Source organism: Pseudophryne corroboree, chromosome 8 (assembly GCF_028390025.1).
Source record: "Pseudophryne corroboree isolate aPseCor3 chromosome 8, aPseCor3.hap2, whole genome shotgun sequence".
In the NCBI taxonomy this organism is placed as follows: Eukaryota; Metazoa; Chordata; class Amphibia; order Anura; family Myobatrachidae; genus Pseudophryne; species Pseudophryne corroboree.
In genome coordinates, this window is record NC_086451.1 from 441659052 (window position 1) to 441677371 (window position 18320).

The 18320-nt window shown below is 50.4% G+C and overlaps 1 protein-coding gene across 9 annotated transcripts in view; it reads right to left on the bottom strand.

Moving 5' to 3' along the window:
• The window catches only part of BAG6 (BAG cochaperone 6), a 117863-nt gene that overhangs the window by 13375 nt on the left and 86168 nt on the right, over positions 1 to 18320 (bottom strand). For all 9 annotated transcript variants that reach the window (XM_063938105.1, XM_063938101.1, XM_063938099.1 and 6 more), the window contains 9 exons: positions 11512 to 11642; positions 11291 to 11417; positions 7001 to 7195; positions 6574 to 6832; positions 6437 to 6487; positions 5206 to 5304; positions 3013 to 3149; positions 2797 to 2869; positions 1669 to 1973 (listed from right to left, as the gene is read on the bottom strand). In XM_063938105.1, the coding sequence (XP_063794175.1) occupies positions 1669 to 1973; positions 2797 to 2869; positions 3013 to 3149; positions 5206 to 5304; positions 6437 to 6487; positions 6574 to 6832; positions 7001 to 7195; positions 11291 to 11417; positions 11512 to 11642 (1377 nt within the window). The remainder of the gene's footprint in view (positions 1 to 1668; positions 1974 to 2796; positions 2870 to 3012; positions 3150 to 5205; positions 5305 to 6436; positions 6488 to 6573; positions 6833 to 7000; positions 7196 to 11290; positions 11418 to 11511; positions 11643 to 18320) is intronic.

Below are 18320 nucleotides of genomic sequence, written 5' to 3' on the forward strand. Positions count from 1 at the left end.
TTTATGTAAGGAGTTGACACTGTCGGTTAATACCTTTCACCTATCCATCCACTCTGGTGTCGGCCCCACAGGGGGCGACATCACATATATCGGCCTCTGTTCTGTCACCATATAAGCCTCCTCATTTAACATGTCGACACAGCCGTACCGACACACCGCAGACACACAGGGAATGCTCTAAACGAGGACAGGACCCACAAAAGCCCTTTGGGGGGACAGAGTAAGAGTATGCCAGCACACACCAGAGCGCTATATATATACAGGGACTAACTGAGTTATGTCCCTAATAGCTTTTATATAATATACTGTATACAGTGCCAATTTTAATGCCCCCCCTCTCTTTTCCCTCTTACTGTACTGTAGAATTGCAGGGAAGAGCCAGGGAGCTTCCCTCCAGCCGAGCTGTGAGGGAAAAATGGCGCCAGTGTGCTGAGGAGATAGGCTCCGCCCCTTTTCGCGGTCTATTCTCCCGTTTTTTATGGAATTCTGGCAGGGGTATTTACCTCATATATAGCCCCTGGGGCCATATATTGAGGTATTTTAGCCAGCCAAGGTGTTTTTATTGCTGCCTCAGGGCGCCCCCCCCAGCGCCCTCAGTGACCGGAGTGTGAAGTGTGTGAGAGGAGCAATGGCGCACAGCTGCAGTGCTGTGCGCTACCTTGGTGAAGACAGAGTCTTCATGCCGCCGATTTTCCGGACCATCTTCTTGCTTCTGGCTCTGTAAGGGGGACGGCGGCGCGGCTCCGGGACCGAACATCAAGGCTGGGCCTGCGGTCGATCCCTCTGGAGCTAATGGTGTCCAGTAGCCTAAGAAGCCCAATCCGGCTGCAAGCAGGCGAGTTCGCTGCTTCTTCTCCCCTTAGTCCCTCGCTGCAGTGAGCCTGTTGCCAGCAGGTCTCACTGAAAATAACAAATTCTAAGACTATAACTTTCTAAGAGCTCAGGAGAGCCCCTAGTGTGCATCCAACCTCGGCCGGGCACGAAATCTAACGGAGGCTTGGAGGAGGGTCATAGTGGGAGGAGCCAGTGCACACCAGGTAGTCTAAGATCTTTCTAGAGTGCCCAGCCTCCTTCGGAGCCCGCTATTCCCCATGGTCCTTACGGAGTTCCCAGCATCCACTAGGACGTTAGAGAAATAAACATTATACACAAGTACAGCTATTAACACATCAAATATACTACAATTCCCTCACCAATGTGACAGAATAGTCATCACTACTCTGTCCCGCTGAGATACCTTAGGATGTAACCATCTATGTCCCTGCAAGCCCCGTCTTCAGTTACTCATCGCACAATTCCACAAGGTGGCCACCTAACGCGCTGCTAGAACCAACTAAGACTGGCTTGGAGGGGAGATAGTAGGGGAGGAGCTAGCCACAGTGTGAGAATTTTAAAGTGCCAGCCCCCAATTACTGCCTACTATTTCCCCATTGTAACTACACTCCAGTGGCCCCTAGTGGATGAAGGAGAAATACTGAATTTCATTATAACAGTACATTTATAATCTATATTAATAAGTCCTGGTGCAACAGAACCTGTTCTCTTTCTTTCCACACTATGGAACCAGAAAGTGATAATTCAGGATGAACAGTACAACAAAATAAGGTCATCTAGAATGACAATCTACAGCCTCTCCCCACCAGAACCACAGACAGATGGGACACATACCTGTAAAATATCGGTGACTCCTTGGAGAAAGGCTGGCATTCCCGGAACTGCCACAGCAATACTCGGTGAGCCCATAGCTATGTTTGCCACACCCGAGCTGGCAGAGCCCAGTAAGGAGCCCAGCAGCTGGGACAAATGTTGGTCAGGTCCTGGAGGTGGCTGTGCAGATGGAGCAGATGGTGCAGAAGGAGTGCTCGGGAAGGTGGACGTGGTGGAGGTCGTGGATGAGGACGTGGAAGTAGATGAGGAAGAGGAGGTGGAAGTAGACGAAGAAGAGGAGGTGGGGGTTGTGCTGCCGCTCTGAGCTGTATGACGGGAAGAAACAGGACTAGTAAGAGGACGTAGCAGAGGACACAATCACAGAGAGCTAGGCACCATGTAGACTCCACAGACAAAGTCGCTGACGCAGCTGAACAGAAGTCAGATGTAACGGCTATCGCGGTGCGTCCACAGAAATAAATCACAAACCTAGATGTACGCATCTCTGCGGCTTAACCATAGGCTGGGTGTCATAGCCATCAGCATTATTCCCGTGCACTTGCAGAGCGTACTTGTGATTACACAATGTGAAAGACTCATCCAAGACTAGGCGTAATCTCATCTCTGCAATAGCTGGCAATGCCTTTCCATGCTCCCTCTCTACAATGCCCTATTGCTTCCCAGTTACGCCACGCTAGTCACGTGGGAGGTGTCTGAGAGGTGTATAACCTGCATCACGTGTAGATGCTTACCCTTGGTCTCAGAGCATGCAATGCGCGAAAAAACTCAGCAAACGGACTAGCAGTCAGTTCTGCATCAGTCCGGAATGTCTGGGTGTAGGAAGCTAGCTAGATTATGCACAAACATTTCTCACGGGTTAGGATGTGCACCATATTCTACTGTATGTCCATTTCTTTGTACACTATGTTTTCAATAAAGATATTTATCAATGATTGAATAAAAAAGAGAGGAGCTATGACATAACGACAGCATATAAGGTGTAAGTAAAAGAAAAAAAAAAAAAAAAAAAAAAGTTCCTGTAACTTTATTACTAACCTGGGATATAACTAGTACTCATTTGCTTCTGGTTCGGTAAATAAAGACCACACACACAGGAAGGAGAGAAGACCACGGGGACAGGCCACTTACCTACAATGACCGGATGCATGAGCAGCTGTCCCACCAGACCACTGATCATCTGAGTTAGTGAGTTTGGGGCAGCCTGGGACAGATACAGATGTAGAGTTAGCAAGGGTTACATTCCCACCCAGAAGAATGGCAGTATAGTGACGGGACATGGACTTTATTACCAGCAAGGACATTATATAAGTAGTACAGTAGTATATTAATGCCATAACTCCTCACCGTAGTCCCAGGTCCTGTTCCGGGTGCTACTCCAGGTCCTGTAGGAGGGGTGGGGGTTCCAGTCTGGGGTGGCTGAGGAGGGGCGGTGGGTCTTGTAAAAAGTAACCGAGGAACGGGAAAGCCGGGAATCTGTTGCACTGTGTGTAAAAAATGAGCTGGTTAAGTGTACATCATGCAGTTACAGAGAGATAGAGCGGCACAGGAATAAAGCGCTATTAAGCAAAGACTTGTTAGACAACAGGTGGCAGTGATGTCACCTAGCCTCATATTGTTTAGTACAGAGAGATAGATTCCTGCTCGCTGACAGACATAGTATAAATGCACAAATCACTGGCTCAGTTACAAAGATATTTCATTATCTGAAAAAAATATTTGCATGAAAAAAAGCATTCACCAACATTCACTGGAAAATAGAACATGAGGACACAGGGTCAGCAACAGCCAAGGTCCATGCAAGTACAACACTTAGGGGGACATTTACTAAGCAATGATAAGAGCAGAGAAGTGAGCCAGTGAAGAAGTTGCCCATGGCAACCAATCAGCACTGAAGTAACATCTATACAGTAATTTGCATACTATAAAATCATACAGAGCTGCTGATTGGTTGATGGAGCAACTTCTCCACCGGCTCTCTTCTCCGCTCTTATCATCGCTTAGTAAATGCCCCCCAAAGACCTTATTTTTCCTCTTATGGGAAGCATAGGAGAGACGTTGCTTTGTAGCCTCCCCTAACCGGCTAACAAGTACTTATGGGCATCGCTGTCTCTCCAGCTGGCCCTCCCTCTCTCCAGCTGGCCCTCCCTCCTCTCCTGGCCGATTTTAGAAGCTGGAGGAGCAGAATTATGGGGCTGGATAAATTTAATTCAGTCTGTTCCATCGGTAATTAATAAGTTGGACAGGCAGATCAGAGTCTTTGCAGTCCCAGCTGGGAAAGTTTCATATACAGATCTACAAGTGCCCCTCATTTCTGGAACCAATAGCTTAGGGAGGAATTCTTTTCTATAGAGCAGTAATGTCAGTGCAAACGGTTGGGGCATCAGTTTGTTTGCCAATGGTTGGCAGAACAAACCAATGGGAACATTTCCTCCCTGGTCCTCAGCCTAGCCAGTTACTTCTCTTACAGAAAGTAGCCTTTACTACTGACAAAGTAAAAAATTAAAAACAGTAAAAATGAATCTGTCAAGAAGTACAGTGGGAAGGAACCCTAGTGGGTCTTACCGAACTGACGTTACACATCCTAAGATTATAATTTACGTTATTGGGATTTTTGGACTTTTGTTAAATACTTTTCAACCGATTCAATTGGGTAACACGAAGACCACAGAGATGCTTACTGGCATTTTAAAAAAACAAAACAAAAAAAACAAAAAAAAAACGCCTCAAGCTTTCGCTACTATATCCCCCCCATCCCGAAGGAGACAAAATATCATCCTCCTCCTCTGAAAAAAACGTAAGAGGAGAACCAGACAGGTAGAGCCTCTTGGTTTCTGAACAAAAAAAAGGCTTGAAAAGAACACCCAACACTCTAACCTACTGGAACTGGGATGACCGCTCTGTGACTAAACACTGAATGGCACATGGTAAGGCTGAATGTTTTCTGGCCACCCAAAACAGCTAGGACAGAACAGACTGGGATGAATAGAAGGGCAATCTATGATACATCGTTGTTTTACTATGCCCCTCACCTAGGAATCTGAAGGGGAGATGAACAACTAATCCAGAAGCAGCCAGCATCCTACGGCCGCCACTGCAGGATAAGCGGATATGCCTAATATTCCGTAATGCGGACAAGCCGTCTGATGGCTCAACCAGCGGTTTAGAGACAGACACAGCCAATTTATCTGCCACTCAGATTAATTCTATCAGTCTAGTATGGGTATTGGGTCAATCTGCACTTATGCTAGTAACCTCGGTCAGATGAAATCCCAAGAGTAGCAGTTCCTTTGTTTTCCCATACATTAGGAATAGCCAGATACACTGTCCATGTCTCTTTGCACAGATGTTTGACTATACATTGAAGATAAAAGGATTTTAAAAAAAGGGGGGGGGGGGGGCGGATGGGCGGAACTGAAGTATATTTGGTCATATATGAAAGAAGATTTAAAAAAAAGAAAAGAAAAAGTAAGACTACGTAAAGTAGATGAATAGTTTATTATCCTGGTTTATTCCAGGAGCAGGCAGTCTGTTACATACCACCTGATGCGGCCGCAATGGCTTGCTGGGTGATCTGATGGGAAATGGCCTGCATGAACTCCGGAGGCAGCCCTGGCATGTGCATGGGGGTCCCAGTACCTAAACAGAAAAAAGTACACGGTTCTATTACAAACACGTTCAAAAGAAGCCCCTGTAGAGGACTAATGTGCACTGCTAATCAACCACTGCCCCTCGCTCAGTCTAGCAGTGCACTGGTCCGTGTTCTCTAGTGACTTACTGTGAACCCGAGCCGAAGCTGGGCACACACCTGAACAATCTGGTGATGTTGTGACGGCCTTATACAATGTAACAGTATGTCGTGTATGCATGCAATCCATGCCATGGCACAATATATCTTTACAGTATCAACGTTATAACTATACAATGGTTGTTGTGATCCATCGCGGATTGCAAGATTGGCCAATATGTAGTATAGTGTGCACCCAGCTTTATGCAGCACACAGCATGACAGGATAAGAGGGTGAATGCTACATAAAAGCCCCCCACGAAAGCAGTTTGCACTTTTATCTCTCGTTTTCTTCTAAAACTTTGTTTTGACAGATAGACCGTTATGGAAACTGCGGCTCTACAAAAGGTTCAACCAATGATCCCCCTACAGTGTTAGCGACAGAGACAAGAATTAAACGCAACTGTCCAGTAGTGTGGGCTGTACAGGGCACAACATAAAAAGGCAACTGTGGATTCCCCACTACCCAAAGCCCCGGGACAATCCTCTAGGCCACAGGTTCTCAAACTTGGTCCTCAGGACCCCACACGGTCCATGTTTTGCAGGTCACTGTAGATTTTTGAAATGTGACAGTTGGTGATACACAGTGCAGCTGCTGGGTGACATGGAAACCGTGAACCGTGTGGGGTCTTGAGGACAGAGTTTGAGAACCACTGCTCTAGGATATGAATTCACCCCCTATACTGGTGGAATATACAAGACGTGGGTCAACATAACACTGATTGGTTAGCTCTGCTAGACCACGGTCATCTCTCCTGACGCCTTACACCTACTTTTTCCATGTCACGTCCTTCTTTAGGGCTAACTGACATGAATTTGGAAGGCATAGAGCATAAAGCACCCAAACACAATAAGTAACACAACTGTAAGAATGGAACAGGCTTTTAATCACCTGATTGTCTGCACTACACGTATCCCCAACAGTGCTTTAGGCAACGGTTCCCCTAGTTACATTCAGATATAAATCACTGCTTAGTGTCTCACCATGAGCCGCTGAGGGCGGGGAAATGTTTGATGAGCCACTGGATCCTGAATCTAACAAGGAGAAACAAACAAACTGCAGTCAAAGTATTGTGGGGAGGACCGGATTGCCACAACGGATAGCCGGCCGACTACCTCACCCTGGATATTCATCATCATCATAACTGGCTCCACTGTCTGGTGTGTGATACGTATAACCCGTGGGTGTGGTGGAGGAGCTGGGGCAGAGGGGACCTGTGATGGTGTGGTTTCCGCGGTGGCAGGACCCTGGTTCTCAGTGGTACCTTGTGGTGGATCAGAGGCACTGGTGGGAGCGGTTGGAGCGGAGGTTGCTTCAGGGGCTGCCTGACCAGCATGGGCTCCATTACCTGTCATTGTGACCGTGGTGCCAAGATTTATCTAAGAAGAAATTCATTGGATTAGCAAAAAGAAGAGGAGGTATATGAAGAGAGAAAAGTAAAAGGTAATTCAGATTTACGTAAGGATAGGGAGTAAATATATGGGGAAAGAAGGTGGTAAGAGCGGAGAGTGAAATGATGCTACAGAGAGGAGAGGGATCATACACACCTGTATAGGAATGGCTGCTTGCTGGAGTAACATGGGACCTGTGTAGTGTGACATGGGTCTGACTACGTGCATGTGTCGGGGTATAGCCATGGACAGATTGCAGCGCAAGTCCGACACAGCAACCAGCGCATTTCCCAGAAGCCTTAGACACTCCCCAACAAGGTTGATAATACGCTGAGCCTGTGCCCTCTCATCCTGTTGGAAGAAGACACAGAGAGGAGAATGGTTGGCACGGTTCTTCGGATCATCTGTACAAAGAATATCCCCCAATGTGAGGTACAGAATGCGGGAACAGGATGGGGTAACGATGGAAGCCTAGCATCCAACCTCAGGAATCAATACAACAGGTCAACCTGCATCCTAAGCTTACGCACACTCTTACCATTGCCCTACTCACCCAAGGCTCATGCATGGCTCTATTCTCCCCAGGTTAGTTCATGCTCCACCACTGGCTCTATCTTACGAAGCTAGTCCATGTTCCTACCGCTGGCTCTAACCTACCAGGCTAGCCCATGTTCCCTACAACTGGTTCTATCCTACCCAGACTAGCCAATATTCCCTACCGCTGGCTCTATCCTACACAGCCTAGCCCATGCTCCCTACCGCTGGCTCTATCCTACACAGCCTAGCCCATGCTCCCTACCGCTGGCTCTATCCTACCCAGACTAGTCCATGATCCCTACCACTCGCTCTAACCTTCCCAGGCTAGCCCATGTTCCCTACCACTGGCTCTATTCTACCCAGGCTAGCCTATGCTCCTATTGCTGGAGCCACTGTATTGTCCCCAGGCTGCCCGTGTTCCCTACCACTGGCTCTATTCTCCCCAATGCTAACCCACTCTCCACGGCTGACTCTATCCTACCAAGACTTGTCAATCTTCCACCACTAGCTTAATTTTTCCTAGGCTCATATATGCTCACATCTGCCTGTATTATACCCAGGCTTACCCAAGTCTCCATTCTCCCCAGGCTAGCCCATGCTCCTATTGCTGGCGCCACTGTATTGTCCCCAGGCTAGCCCATGATCCTATTGCTGGCACCACTGTATTGTCCCCAGACTAGCCCATGCTCCTATTGATGGCACCACTGTATTGTCCCAGGCAAGCCCATGCTCATATTGTTGGCGCCACTGTATTGTCCCCAAGCTAACCCATGCTGCTATTGCTGGCACCACTGTATTGTCCCCAGGCTAGCCCATGCTCCTATTGCTGGCACCACTGTATTGTCCCCAGGCTAGCCCACGCTCCTATTGCTGGCACCACTGTATTGTCTCAAGGCTAGCCCACGCTCCTATTGCTGGCACCACTGTATTGTCCCCAGGCTAGCCCACGCTTCTATTGCTGGCACCACTGTATTGTCTCCAGGCTAGCCCATGCTCCTATTGATGGCAACACTGTATTGTCCCCAGGCTAGCCCATGCTGCTATTGATGGCACCACTGTATTGTCCCCAGGCTAGCCCACGCTCCTATTGATGGCACCACTGTATTGTCCCAGGCATGCCCATGTTCATATTGTTGGCGCCACTGTATTGTCCCCAAGCTAACCCATGCTGCGATTGCTGGCACCACTGTATTGCCCCCAGGCTAGCCCATGCTCCTATTGCTGGCACCACTGTATTGTCCCCAAGCTAACCCATGCTGCTATTGCTGGCACCACTGTATTGTCCCCAGGCTAGCCCACGCTCCTATTGCTGGCACCACTGTATTGTCCCCAGGCTAGCCCACGCTCCTATTGATGGCACCACTGTATTGTCCCAGGCAAGCCCATGTTCATATTGTTGGCGCCACTGTATTGTCCCCAAGCTAACCCATGCTGCGATTGCTGGCACCACTATATTGCCCCCAGGCTAGCCCATGCTCCTATTGCTGGCACCACTGTATTGTCCCCAAGCTAACCCATGCTGCTATTGCTGGCACCACTGTATTGTCCCCAGGCTAGACCACGCTCCTATTGCTGGCACCACTGTATTGTCCCCAGGCTACCCCATGCTCCTATTGCTGGCACCACTGTATTGTCCCCAGGCTACCCCATGCTGCTATTGCTGGCACCACTGTATTGTCCCCAGGCTAGCCCACGCTCCTATTGATGGCACCACTGTATTGTCCCCAGGCTAGCCCACGCTCCTATTGCTGGCACCACTGTATTGTCCCCAGGCTAGCCCACGCTCCTATTGCTGGCACCACTGTATTGTCCCCAGGCTACCCCACGCTCCTATTGCTGGCACCACTGTATTGTCTCCAGGCTAGCCCATGCTCCTATTGATGGCACCACTGTATTGTCCCCAGGCTAGCCCATGCTGCTATTGCTGGCACCACTGTATTGTCCCCAGGCTAGCCCACGCTCCTATTGCTGGCACCACTGTATTGTCCACAGGCTAGCCCACGCTCCTATTGATGGCACCACTGTATTGTCCCCAGGCTAGCCCACGCTCCTATTGCTGGCACCACTGTATTGTCTCCAGGCTAGCCCATGCTGATATTGCTGGCACCCCTGTATTGTCCCAGGCTAGCCCACGGTCCTATTGATGGCACCACTGTATTGTCCCCAGGCTACCCCATGCTGCTATTGCTGGCACCACTGTATTGTCCCCAGGCTACCCCATGCTGCTATTGCTGGCACCACTGTATTGTCCCCAGGCTAGCCCATGCTCCTATTGATGGCACCACTGTATTGTCTCCAGGCTAGCCCACGCTCCTATTGCTGGCACCACTGTATTGTCCCCAGGCTAGCCCACGCTCCTATTGCTGGCACCACTGTATTGACCCCAGGCTAGCCCATGCTGCTATTGCTGGCACCACTGTATTGTCCCCAGGCTAGCCCATGCTGCTATTGCTGGCACCACTGTATTGTCCTCAGGCTAGCCCACGCTCCTATTGATGGCACCACTGTATTGTCTCCAGGCTAGCCCACGCTCCTATTGCTGGCACCACTGTATTGTCCCCAGGCTAGCCCACGCTCCTATTGCTGGCACCACTGTATTGTCCCCAGGCTAGCCCATGCTCCTATTGCTGGCACCACTGTATTGTCCCCAGGCTAGCCCATGCAGCTATTGCTGGCACCACTGTATTGTCTCCAGGCTAGCCCACGCTCCTATTGCTGGCACCACTGTATTGTCCCCAGGCTACCCCATGCAGCTATTGCTGGCACCACTGTATTGTCTCCAGGCTAGCCCATGCTCCTATTGCTGGCACCACTGTATTGTCCCCAGGCTACCCCATGCAGCTATTGCTGGTACCACTGTATTGTCCCCAGGCTAGCCCACGCTCCTATTGCTGGCACCACTGTATTGTCCCCAGGCTACCCCATGCTCCTATTGCTGGCACCACTGTATTGTCCCCAGGCTAGCCCATGCTCCTATTGCTGGCACCACTGTATTGTCTCCAGGCTAGCCCATGCTGCTATTGCTGGCACCACTGTATTGTCCCCAGGCTAGCCCATGCTCCTATTGCTGGCACCACTGTATTGTCCCCAGGCTACCCCATGCTGCTATTGCTGGCACCACTGTATTGTCCCCAGGCTAGCCCATGCTGCTATTGTTGGCACCACTGTATTGTCCCCAGGCTACCCCATACTGCTATTGCTGGCACCACTGTATTGACCCCAGGCTAGCCCACGCTCCTATTGATGGCACCACTGTATTGTCCCCAGGCTACCCCATGCTCCTATTGCTGGCACCACTGTATTGTCCCCAGGCTAGCCCATGCTCCTATTGATGGCACCACTGTATTGTCCCCAGGCTAGCCCACGCTCCTATTGATGGCACCACTGTATTGTCCCCAGGCTAGCCCATGCTCCTATTGCTGGCACCACTGTATTGTCCCCAGGCTAGCCCATGCTCCTATTGATGGCACCACTGTATTGTCCCCAGGCTAGCCCATGTTGCTATTGCTGGCACCACTGTATTGTCCCCAGGCTAGCCCATGTTGCTATTGCTGGCACCACTGTATTGTCCCAGGCTTGCCCACGCTCCTATTGATGGCACCACTGTATTGTCTCCAGGCTAGCCCATGCTCCTATTGATGGCACCACTGTATTGTCCCAAGGCTAGCCCATGCTGCTATTGCTGGCACCACTGTATTGTCCTCAGGATAGTTGTGTTCTCTACCACTGGCTCTATTCTGCCCAGGCTTGTCCATGCTCCTGCTGCTATGTTTAAAATGTAAAAAAGAAATATATTTTAAAAGTGATAAGGAGACAGTAATAGGACAGGCGGAGGGCACACCAAGACCGCAGCTGAGAGGAATCAGCTCAGACCACACAAATATGGATGCCAAATGGAGCAGCTCTTACATTCTCATACACGCTATTTGCTGCATTGCTTATGATATCCCGGTAGCGCTCCATAAATGGGGCGAGACGTTCCTCCACCCTGGACAAGGACTGGAGAATCTCCACGTGTTCGGCAGGGGTGGGATGACTGCAGAAAGAGGAACAGACATGTAATCACACACAGCATTATAGAGAGTACACAGAAATGGAACAGATGCAGAGAGCTGAACATTATGTGTTACCCTGTTGGTGCTGTACCAGCCTGCACATCAGCGGGAGGGGTGCCTTGTGCTGGTGTTTCCCTACTGCCAGATTCACCATCAGACCCAGAGGTCTCCATAGGCTCTGCAGACTGGTCACCAGCAGGTTGTTGCTGCAATAGGTACACAAGAAGTGATATACCGTACAGACTACAGCACTGCCAGTCTCCCCTCATACACTACTACATCATGCACACACAGCACAGGTACAGTACAGACAGCAGCAGCGCTAGTCTCCTCCTCCTCACACACTACTACACCATGACATGTACACACAGCACAGGTACAGTACAGACAGCAGCAGTGCCAGTCTCCTCACACACTACTACACCATGACATGTACACACAGCACAGGTACAGTACAGACAGCAGCAGTGCCAGTCTCCCCTCACACACTATTACACCATGACATGTATACACAGCACAGGTACAGTACAGACAGCAGCAGTGCCAGTCTCCTCACACACTACTACACCATGACATGTACACACAGCACAGGTACAGTACAGACAGCAGCAGTGCCAGTCTCCCCTCACACACTACTACACCATGACATGTATACACAGCACAGGTACAGTACAGACAGCAGCAGTGCCAGTCTCCTCCTCACACACTACTACACCATGACATGTACACAGAGCACAGGTACAGTACAGACAGCAGCAGTGCCAGTCTCCCCTCACACACTACTACACCATGACATGTATACACACCACAGGTACAGTACAGACAGCAGCAGCAGCGCCAGTCTCCTCTCACACACTACTACACCATGACATGTATACACAGCATAGGTACAGTACAGACAGCAGCAGTGCCAGTCTCCTCCTCACACACTACTACACCATGACATGTATACACAGCACAGGTACAGTACAGACAGCAGCAGTGCCAGTCTCCTCCTCACACACTACTACACCATGACATGTACACACAGCACAGGTACAGTACAGACAGCAGCAGTGCCAGTCTCCCCTCACACACTACTACACCATGACATGTACACAGCACAGGTACGGTACAGACAGCAGCGCCAGTCTCCCCTCACACACTACTACACCATGACATGTATACACAGCACAGGTACAGTACAGACAGCAGCAGTGCCAGTCTCCCCTCACACACTACTACACCATGACATGTACACAGCACAGGTACAGTACAGACAGCAGCAGTGCCAGTCTCACCTCATACACTACTACACCATGACATGTATACACAGTACAGGTACAGTACAGACAGCAGCAGTGCCAGTCTCCCCTCACACACTACTACACTAGTGTTCACTCTAGGTGTCTTTCACAGGGCGCTGCGCCCTGCCCCTTTTTTAGACACCTGAATGCCGCCCTGCCCATTTGTGTGCGCCCTCCCGCCCCGCACTTTGCTGCCCGCCGGACCCCGCCAAGCCACCGGACACATCACTGCAGTAATCCAGTGTGCTTAATCACAGTCACACTGTCTCCCTGCATGAGAGACAGAGACCTCCGCGGCCCGCCCCGTCTGTACCGCCCCATCTGTCCCGCCCACCTCGTCCGTCCCGCCCGCCCACCTCGTCCGTCCTTAGTTGTCAGCCGCCGCATCTCCCCTCCTCTGCGAGAGACAGGAGGGCTGGGTTTGCCTCTCCCGCCGAGGCAAACCCAGCCCTCCCTCCTCTCTGTGTGCATGGCCAGACACCCGCGGGCAGCCCCCATCTCCCACCAGCCAGTGCCACTGGCCAGCGTACCCATCTACCGGAGTGTGACCCTCAGCTGCCAGAGTGTGAGTAAGTAGATACACACAAAGTAATGAACATGTATTTTAATGCATTGCCATATCCTGCCCCCACCCCCTGCATGTGACCCCATTTACCCCCAGCCTTTGTGTGTGGCACACTTTACCCCCCTCACCCTGGTTTGTGCGCCCCCCCCCCCCCCCCCCCCGTGTGTGTGACACCTTGTGCCCTCCTGCCCCCCCAACCCCCTGTGTGTGGCCCCACTACCCCTTGTCTTATGTGTGTGCGGAACCATCTACCCCCCCCCCCCTCCTCCTCCAGTGTGTCTCAGTGCTTTCTACCTGGTGCAATGTTTCTCGGTGCTCTCTACCTGGTGCAATGTTTCTCGGTGCTCTCTACCTGGTGCAATGTTTCTCGGTGCTCTCTACCTGGTGCAATGTTTCTCGGTGCTCTCTACCTGGTGCAATGTTTCTCGGTGCTCTCTACCTGGTGCAATGTTTCTCGGTGCTCTCTACCTGGTGCAATGTTTCTCGGTGCTCTCTACCTGGTGCAATGTTTCTCGGTGCTCTCTACCTGGTGCAATGTTTCTCGGTGCTCTCTACCTGGTGCAATGTTTCTCGGTGCTCTCTACCTGGTGCAATGTTTCTCAGTGCTCTCTACCTGGTGCAATGTTTCTCAGTGCTCTCTACCTGGTGCAATGTTTCTCGGTGCTCTCTACCTGGTGCAATGTTTCTCGGTGCTCTCTACCTGGTGCAATGTTTCTCAGTGCTCTCTACCTGGTGCAATGTTTCTCGGTGCTCTCTACCTGGTGCAATGTTTCTCAGTGCTCTCTACCTGGTGCAATGTTTCTCGGTGCTCTCTACCTGGTGCAGTGTGTCTCAGTGCTCTCTACCTGGTGCAGTGTGTCTCAGTGCTCTCTACCTGGTGCAGTGTGTCTCAGTGCTCTCTACCTGGTGCAGTGTGTCTCAGTGCTCTCTACCTGGCGCAATGTGTATAACGTGCTCTGCCTGGCGCAAAGTGTAGAATGTGCTCTGCCTGGCGCAATATGTATAACGTGCTCTACCTGTCGCAGTGTGTATAGGAGGTTCTACCTGGTGCAGTGTGTATTAGCTGCACTATTGTGTGGTGTAATGTGAATTGCCACTATTATGTGGCCATGCCCCTAACCCCACGAAAAACAACGCCCCTAAATTTTCGCCTTTGGCGCGCACTGCCCATTCTTTATCATGTGGGAATGGGAGGACCAAGCATTATAGTATGTACCTAATTTTGCCCTTCTAATTGAAAAATGTGCCCTACCCGTGATCAGCACCCTGCCCTAAAAAATTCCTAGAGTGAACACTACTACACCATGACATGTATACACAGCACAGGTACAGTACAGACAGCAGCAGCACCAGTCTCCTCTCACACACTACTACACCATGATATGTATACACAGCACAGGTACAGTACAGACAGCAGCAGTGCCAGTCTCCTCTCACACACTACTACATCATGACATGTACACACAGCACAGGTACAGTACAGACAGCAGCAGTGCCAGTCTCCTCCTCACACACACTACTACACCATGACATGTATACACAGCACAGGTACAGTACAGACAGCAGCAGTGCCAGTCTCCTCCTCCTCACACACTACTACACCATGACATGTACACACAGCACAGGTACAGTACAGACAGCAGCAGTGCCAGTCTCCCCTCAAACACTACTACACCATGACATGTACACAGCACAGGTACAGTACAGACAGCAGCAGTGCCAGTCTCCTCCTCACACTACTACACCATGACATCTATACACAGCACAGGTACAGTACAGACAGCAGCAGTGCCAGTCTCCTCCTCACACACTACTACACCATGACATATATACACAGCACAGGTACAGTACAGACAGCAGCAGTGCCAGTCTCCTCACACACTACTACACCATGTCATGTACACACAGCACAGGTACAGTACACACAGCAGCAGTGCCAGTCTCCCCTCACACAATACTACACAATGACATGTATACACAGCACAGGTACAGTACAGACAGCAGCAGTGCCAGTCTCCTCCTCACACACTACTACACCATGACATGTACACACAGCACAGGTACAGTACAGACAGCAGCAGTGCCAGTCTCCTCCTCACACACTACTACACCATGACATGTGCACACAGCATAGGTACAGTACAGACAGAAGCAGTGCCAGTCTCCCCTCACACACTACTACACCATGACATGTATACACAGCACAGGTACAGTACAGACAGCAGCAGTGCCAGTCTCCTCCTCACACACTACTACACCATGACATGTATACACAGCACAGGTACAGTACAGACAGCAGCAGTGCCAGTCTCCCATCACACACTACTACACCATGACATGTATACACAGCACAGGTACAGTACAGACAGCAGCAGTGCCAGTCTCCCCTCACACACTACTACACCATGACATGTATACACAGTACAGGTACAGTACAGACAGCAGCAGTGCCAGTCTCCTCTCACACACTACTACACCATGACATGTACACACAGCACAGGTACAGTATACACACCAGAAGTGCCAGTCTCCTCCTCACACACTACTACACCATGACATGTATACACAGCACAGGTACAGTACAGACAGCAGCAGTGCCAGTCTCCTCCTCACACACTACTACACCATGACATGTATACACAGCACAGGTACAGTACAGACAGCAGCAGTGCCAGTCTCCTCTCACACACTACTACACCATGACATGTACACACAGCACAGGTACAGTACAGACAGCAGCAGTGCCAGTCTCCCCTCACACACTACTACACCATGACATGTATACACAGCACAGGTACAGTACAGACAGCAGCAGTGCCAGTCTCCTCCTCACACACTACTACACCATGACATGTATACACAGCACAGGTACAGTACAGACAGCAGCAGTGCCAGTCTCCTCCTCACACACTACTACACCATGACATGTATACACAGCACAGGTACAGTACAGACAGCAGCAGTGCCAGTCTCCTCTCACACACTACTACACCATGACATGTATACACAGCACAGGTACAGTACAGACAGCAGCAGTGCCAGTCTCCTCCTCACACACACTACTACACCATGACATGTATACACAGCACAGGTACAGTACAGACAGCAGCAGTGCCAGTCTCCCCTCACACACTACTACACCATGACATGTATACACAGCACAGGTACAGTACAGACAGCAGCAGTGCCAGTATCCCCTCACACACTACTATACCATGACATGTTTACACAGCACAGGTACAGTACAGACAGCTGCAGCAGTGCCAGTCTCCCCTCATACACTACTACACCATGACATGTATACACAGCACAGGTACAGTACAGACAGCAGCAGTGCCAGTCTCCTCTCACACACTACTACACCATGACATGTATACACAGCACAGGTACAGTACAGACAGCAGCAGCGCCAGTCTCCTCTCACACACTACTACACCATGACATGTATACACAGCACAGGTACAGTACAGACAGCAGCAGTGCCAGTCTCCTCCTCCTCACACACTACTACACCATGACATATATACACACAGCACAGGTACAGTACAGGCAGCAGCAGTGCCAGTCTCCTCTCACACACTACTACAGCATGTCATGTATACACAGCACAGGTACAGTACAGACAGCAGCAGTGCCAGTCTCCTCCTCACACACTACTACACCATGACATGTATACACAGCACAGGTACAGTACAGACAGCAGCAGTGCCAGTCTCCCCTCACACACTACTACACCATGACATGTACACACAGCACAGGTACAGTACAGACAGCAGCAGTGCCCGTCTCCCCTCACACACTACTACACCATGACATGTATACACAGCACAGGTACAGTACAGACAGCAGCAGTGCCAGTCTCCTCCTCACACACTGCTACACCATGACATGTATACACAGCACAGGTACAGTACAAACAGCAGCAGTGCCAGTCTCCTCCTCACACACTACTACACCATAACATGTACACACAGCACAGGTACAGTACAGACAGCAGCAGAGCCAGTCTCCTCTCACACTACTACACCATGACATGTATACACAGCACAGGTACAGCACACACAGCAGCAGTGCCAGTCTCCTCTCACACTACTACACCATGACATGTATATACAGCACAGGTACAGTACAGACAGCAGCAGCGCCAGTCTCCTCCTCACACACTACTACACCATGACATGTATACACAGCACAGGTACAGCACACACAGCAGCAGTGCCAGTCTCCTCTCACACACTACTACACCATGACATGTATATACAGCACAGGTACAGTACAGACAGCAGCAGTGCCAGTCTCCTCACACACACTACTACACCATGACATGTATACACAGCACAGGTACAGTACAGACAGCAGCAGTGCCAGTCTCCTCCTCACACACTACTACACCATGACATGTATACACAGCACAGGTACAGTACAGACAGCAGCAGTGCCAGTATCCTCCTCACACACTGATACACCATGACATGTATACACAGCACAGGTACAGTACAGACAGCAGCAGTGCCAGTCTCCTCTCACACACTACTACACCATGACATGTATACACAGCACAGGTACAGTACAGACAGCAGCAGTGCCAGTCTCCTCTCACACACTACTACACCATGACATGTATACACAGCACAGGTACAGTACAGACAGCAGCAGTGCCAGTATCCCCTCACACACTACTACACCATGACATGTATACACAGCACAGGTACAGTACAGACAGCTGCAGCAGTGCCAGTCTCCCCTCATACACTACTACACCATGACATGTATACACAGCACAGGTACAGTACAGACAGCAGCAGTGCCAGTCTCCTCTCACACACTACTACACCATGACATGTATACACAGCACAGGTACAGTACAGACAGCAGCAGTGCCAGTCTCCCCTCACACACTACTACACCATGACATGTATACACAGCACAGGTACAGTACAGACAGCAGCAGTGCCAGTCTCCCCTCACACACTACTACACCATGTCATGTATACACAGCACAGGTACAGTACAGACAGCAGCAGTGCCAGTCT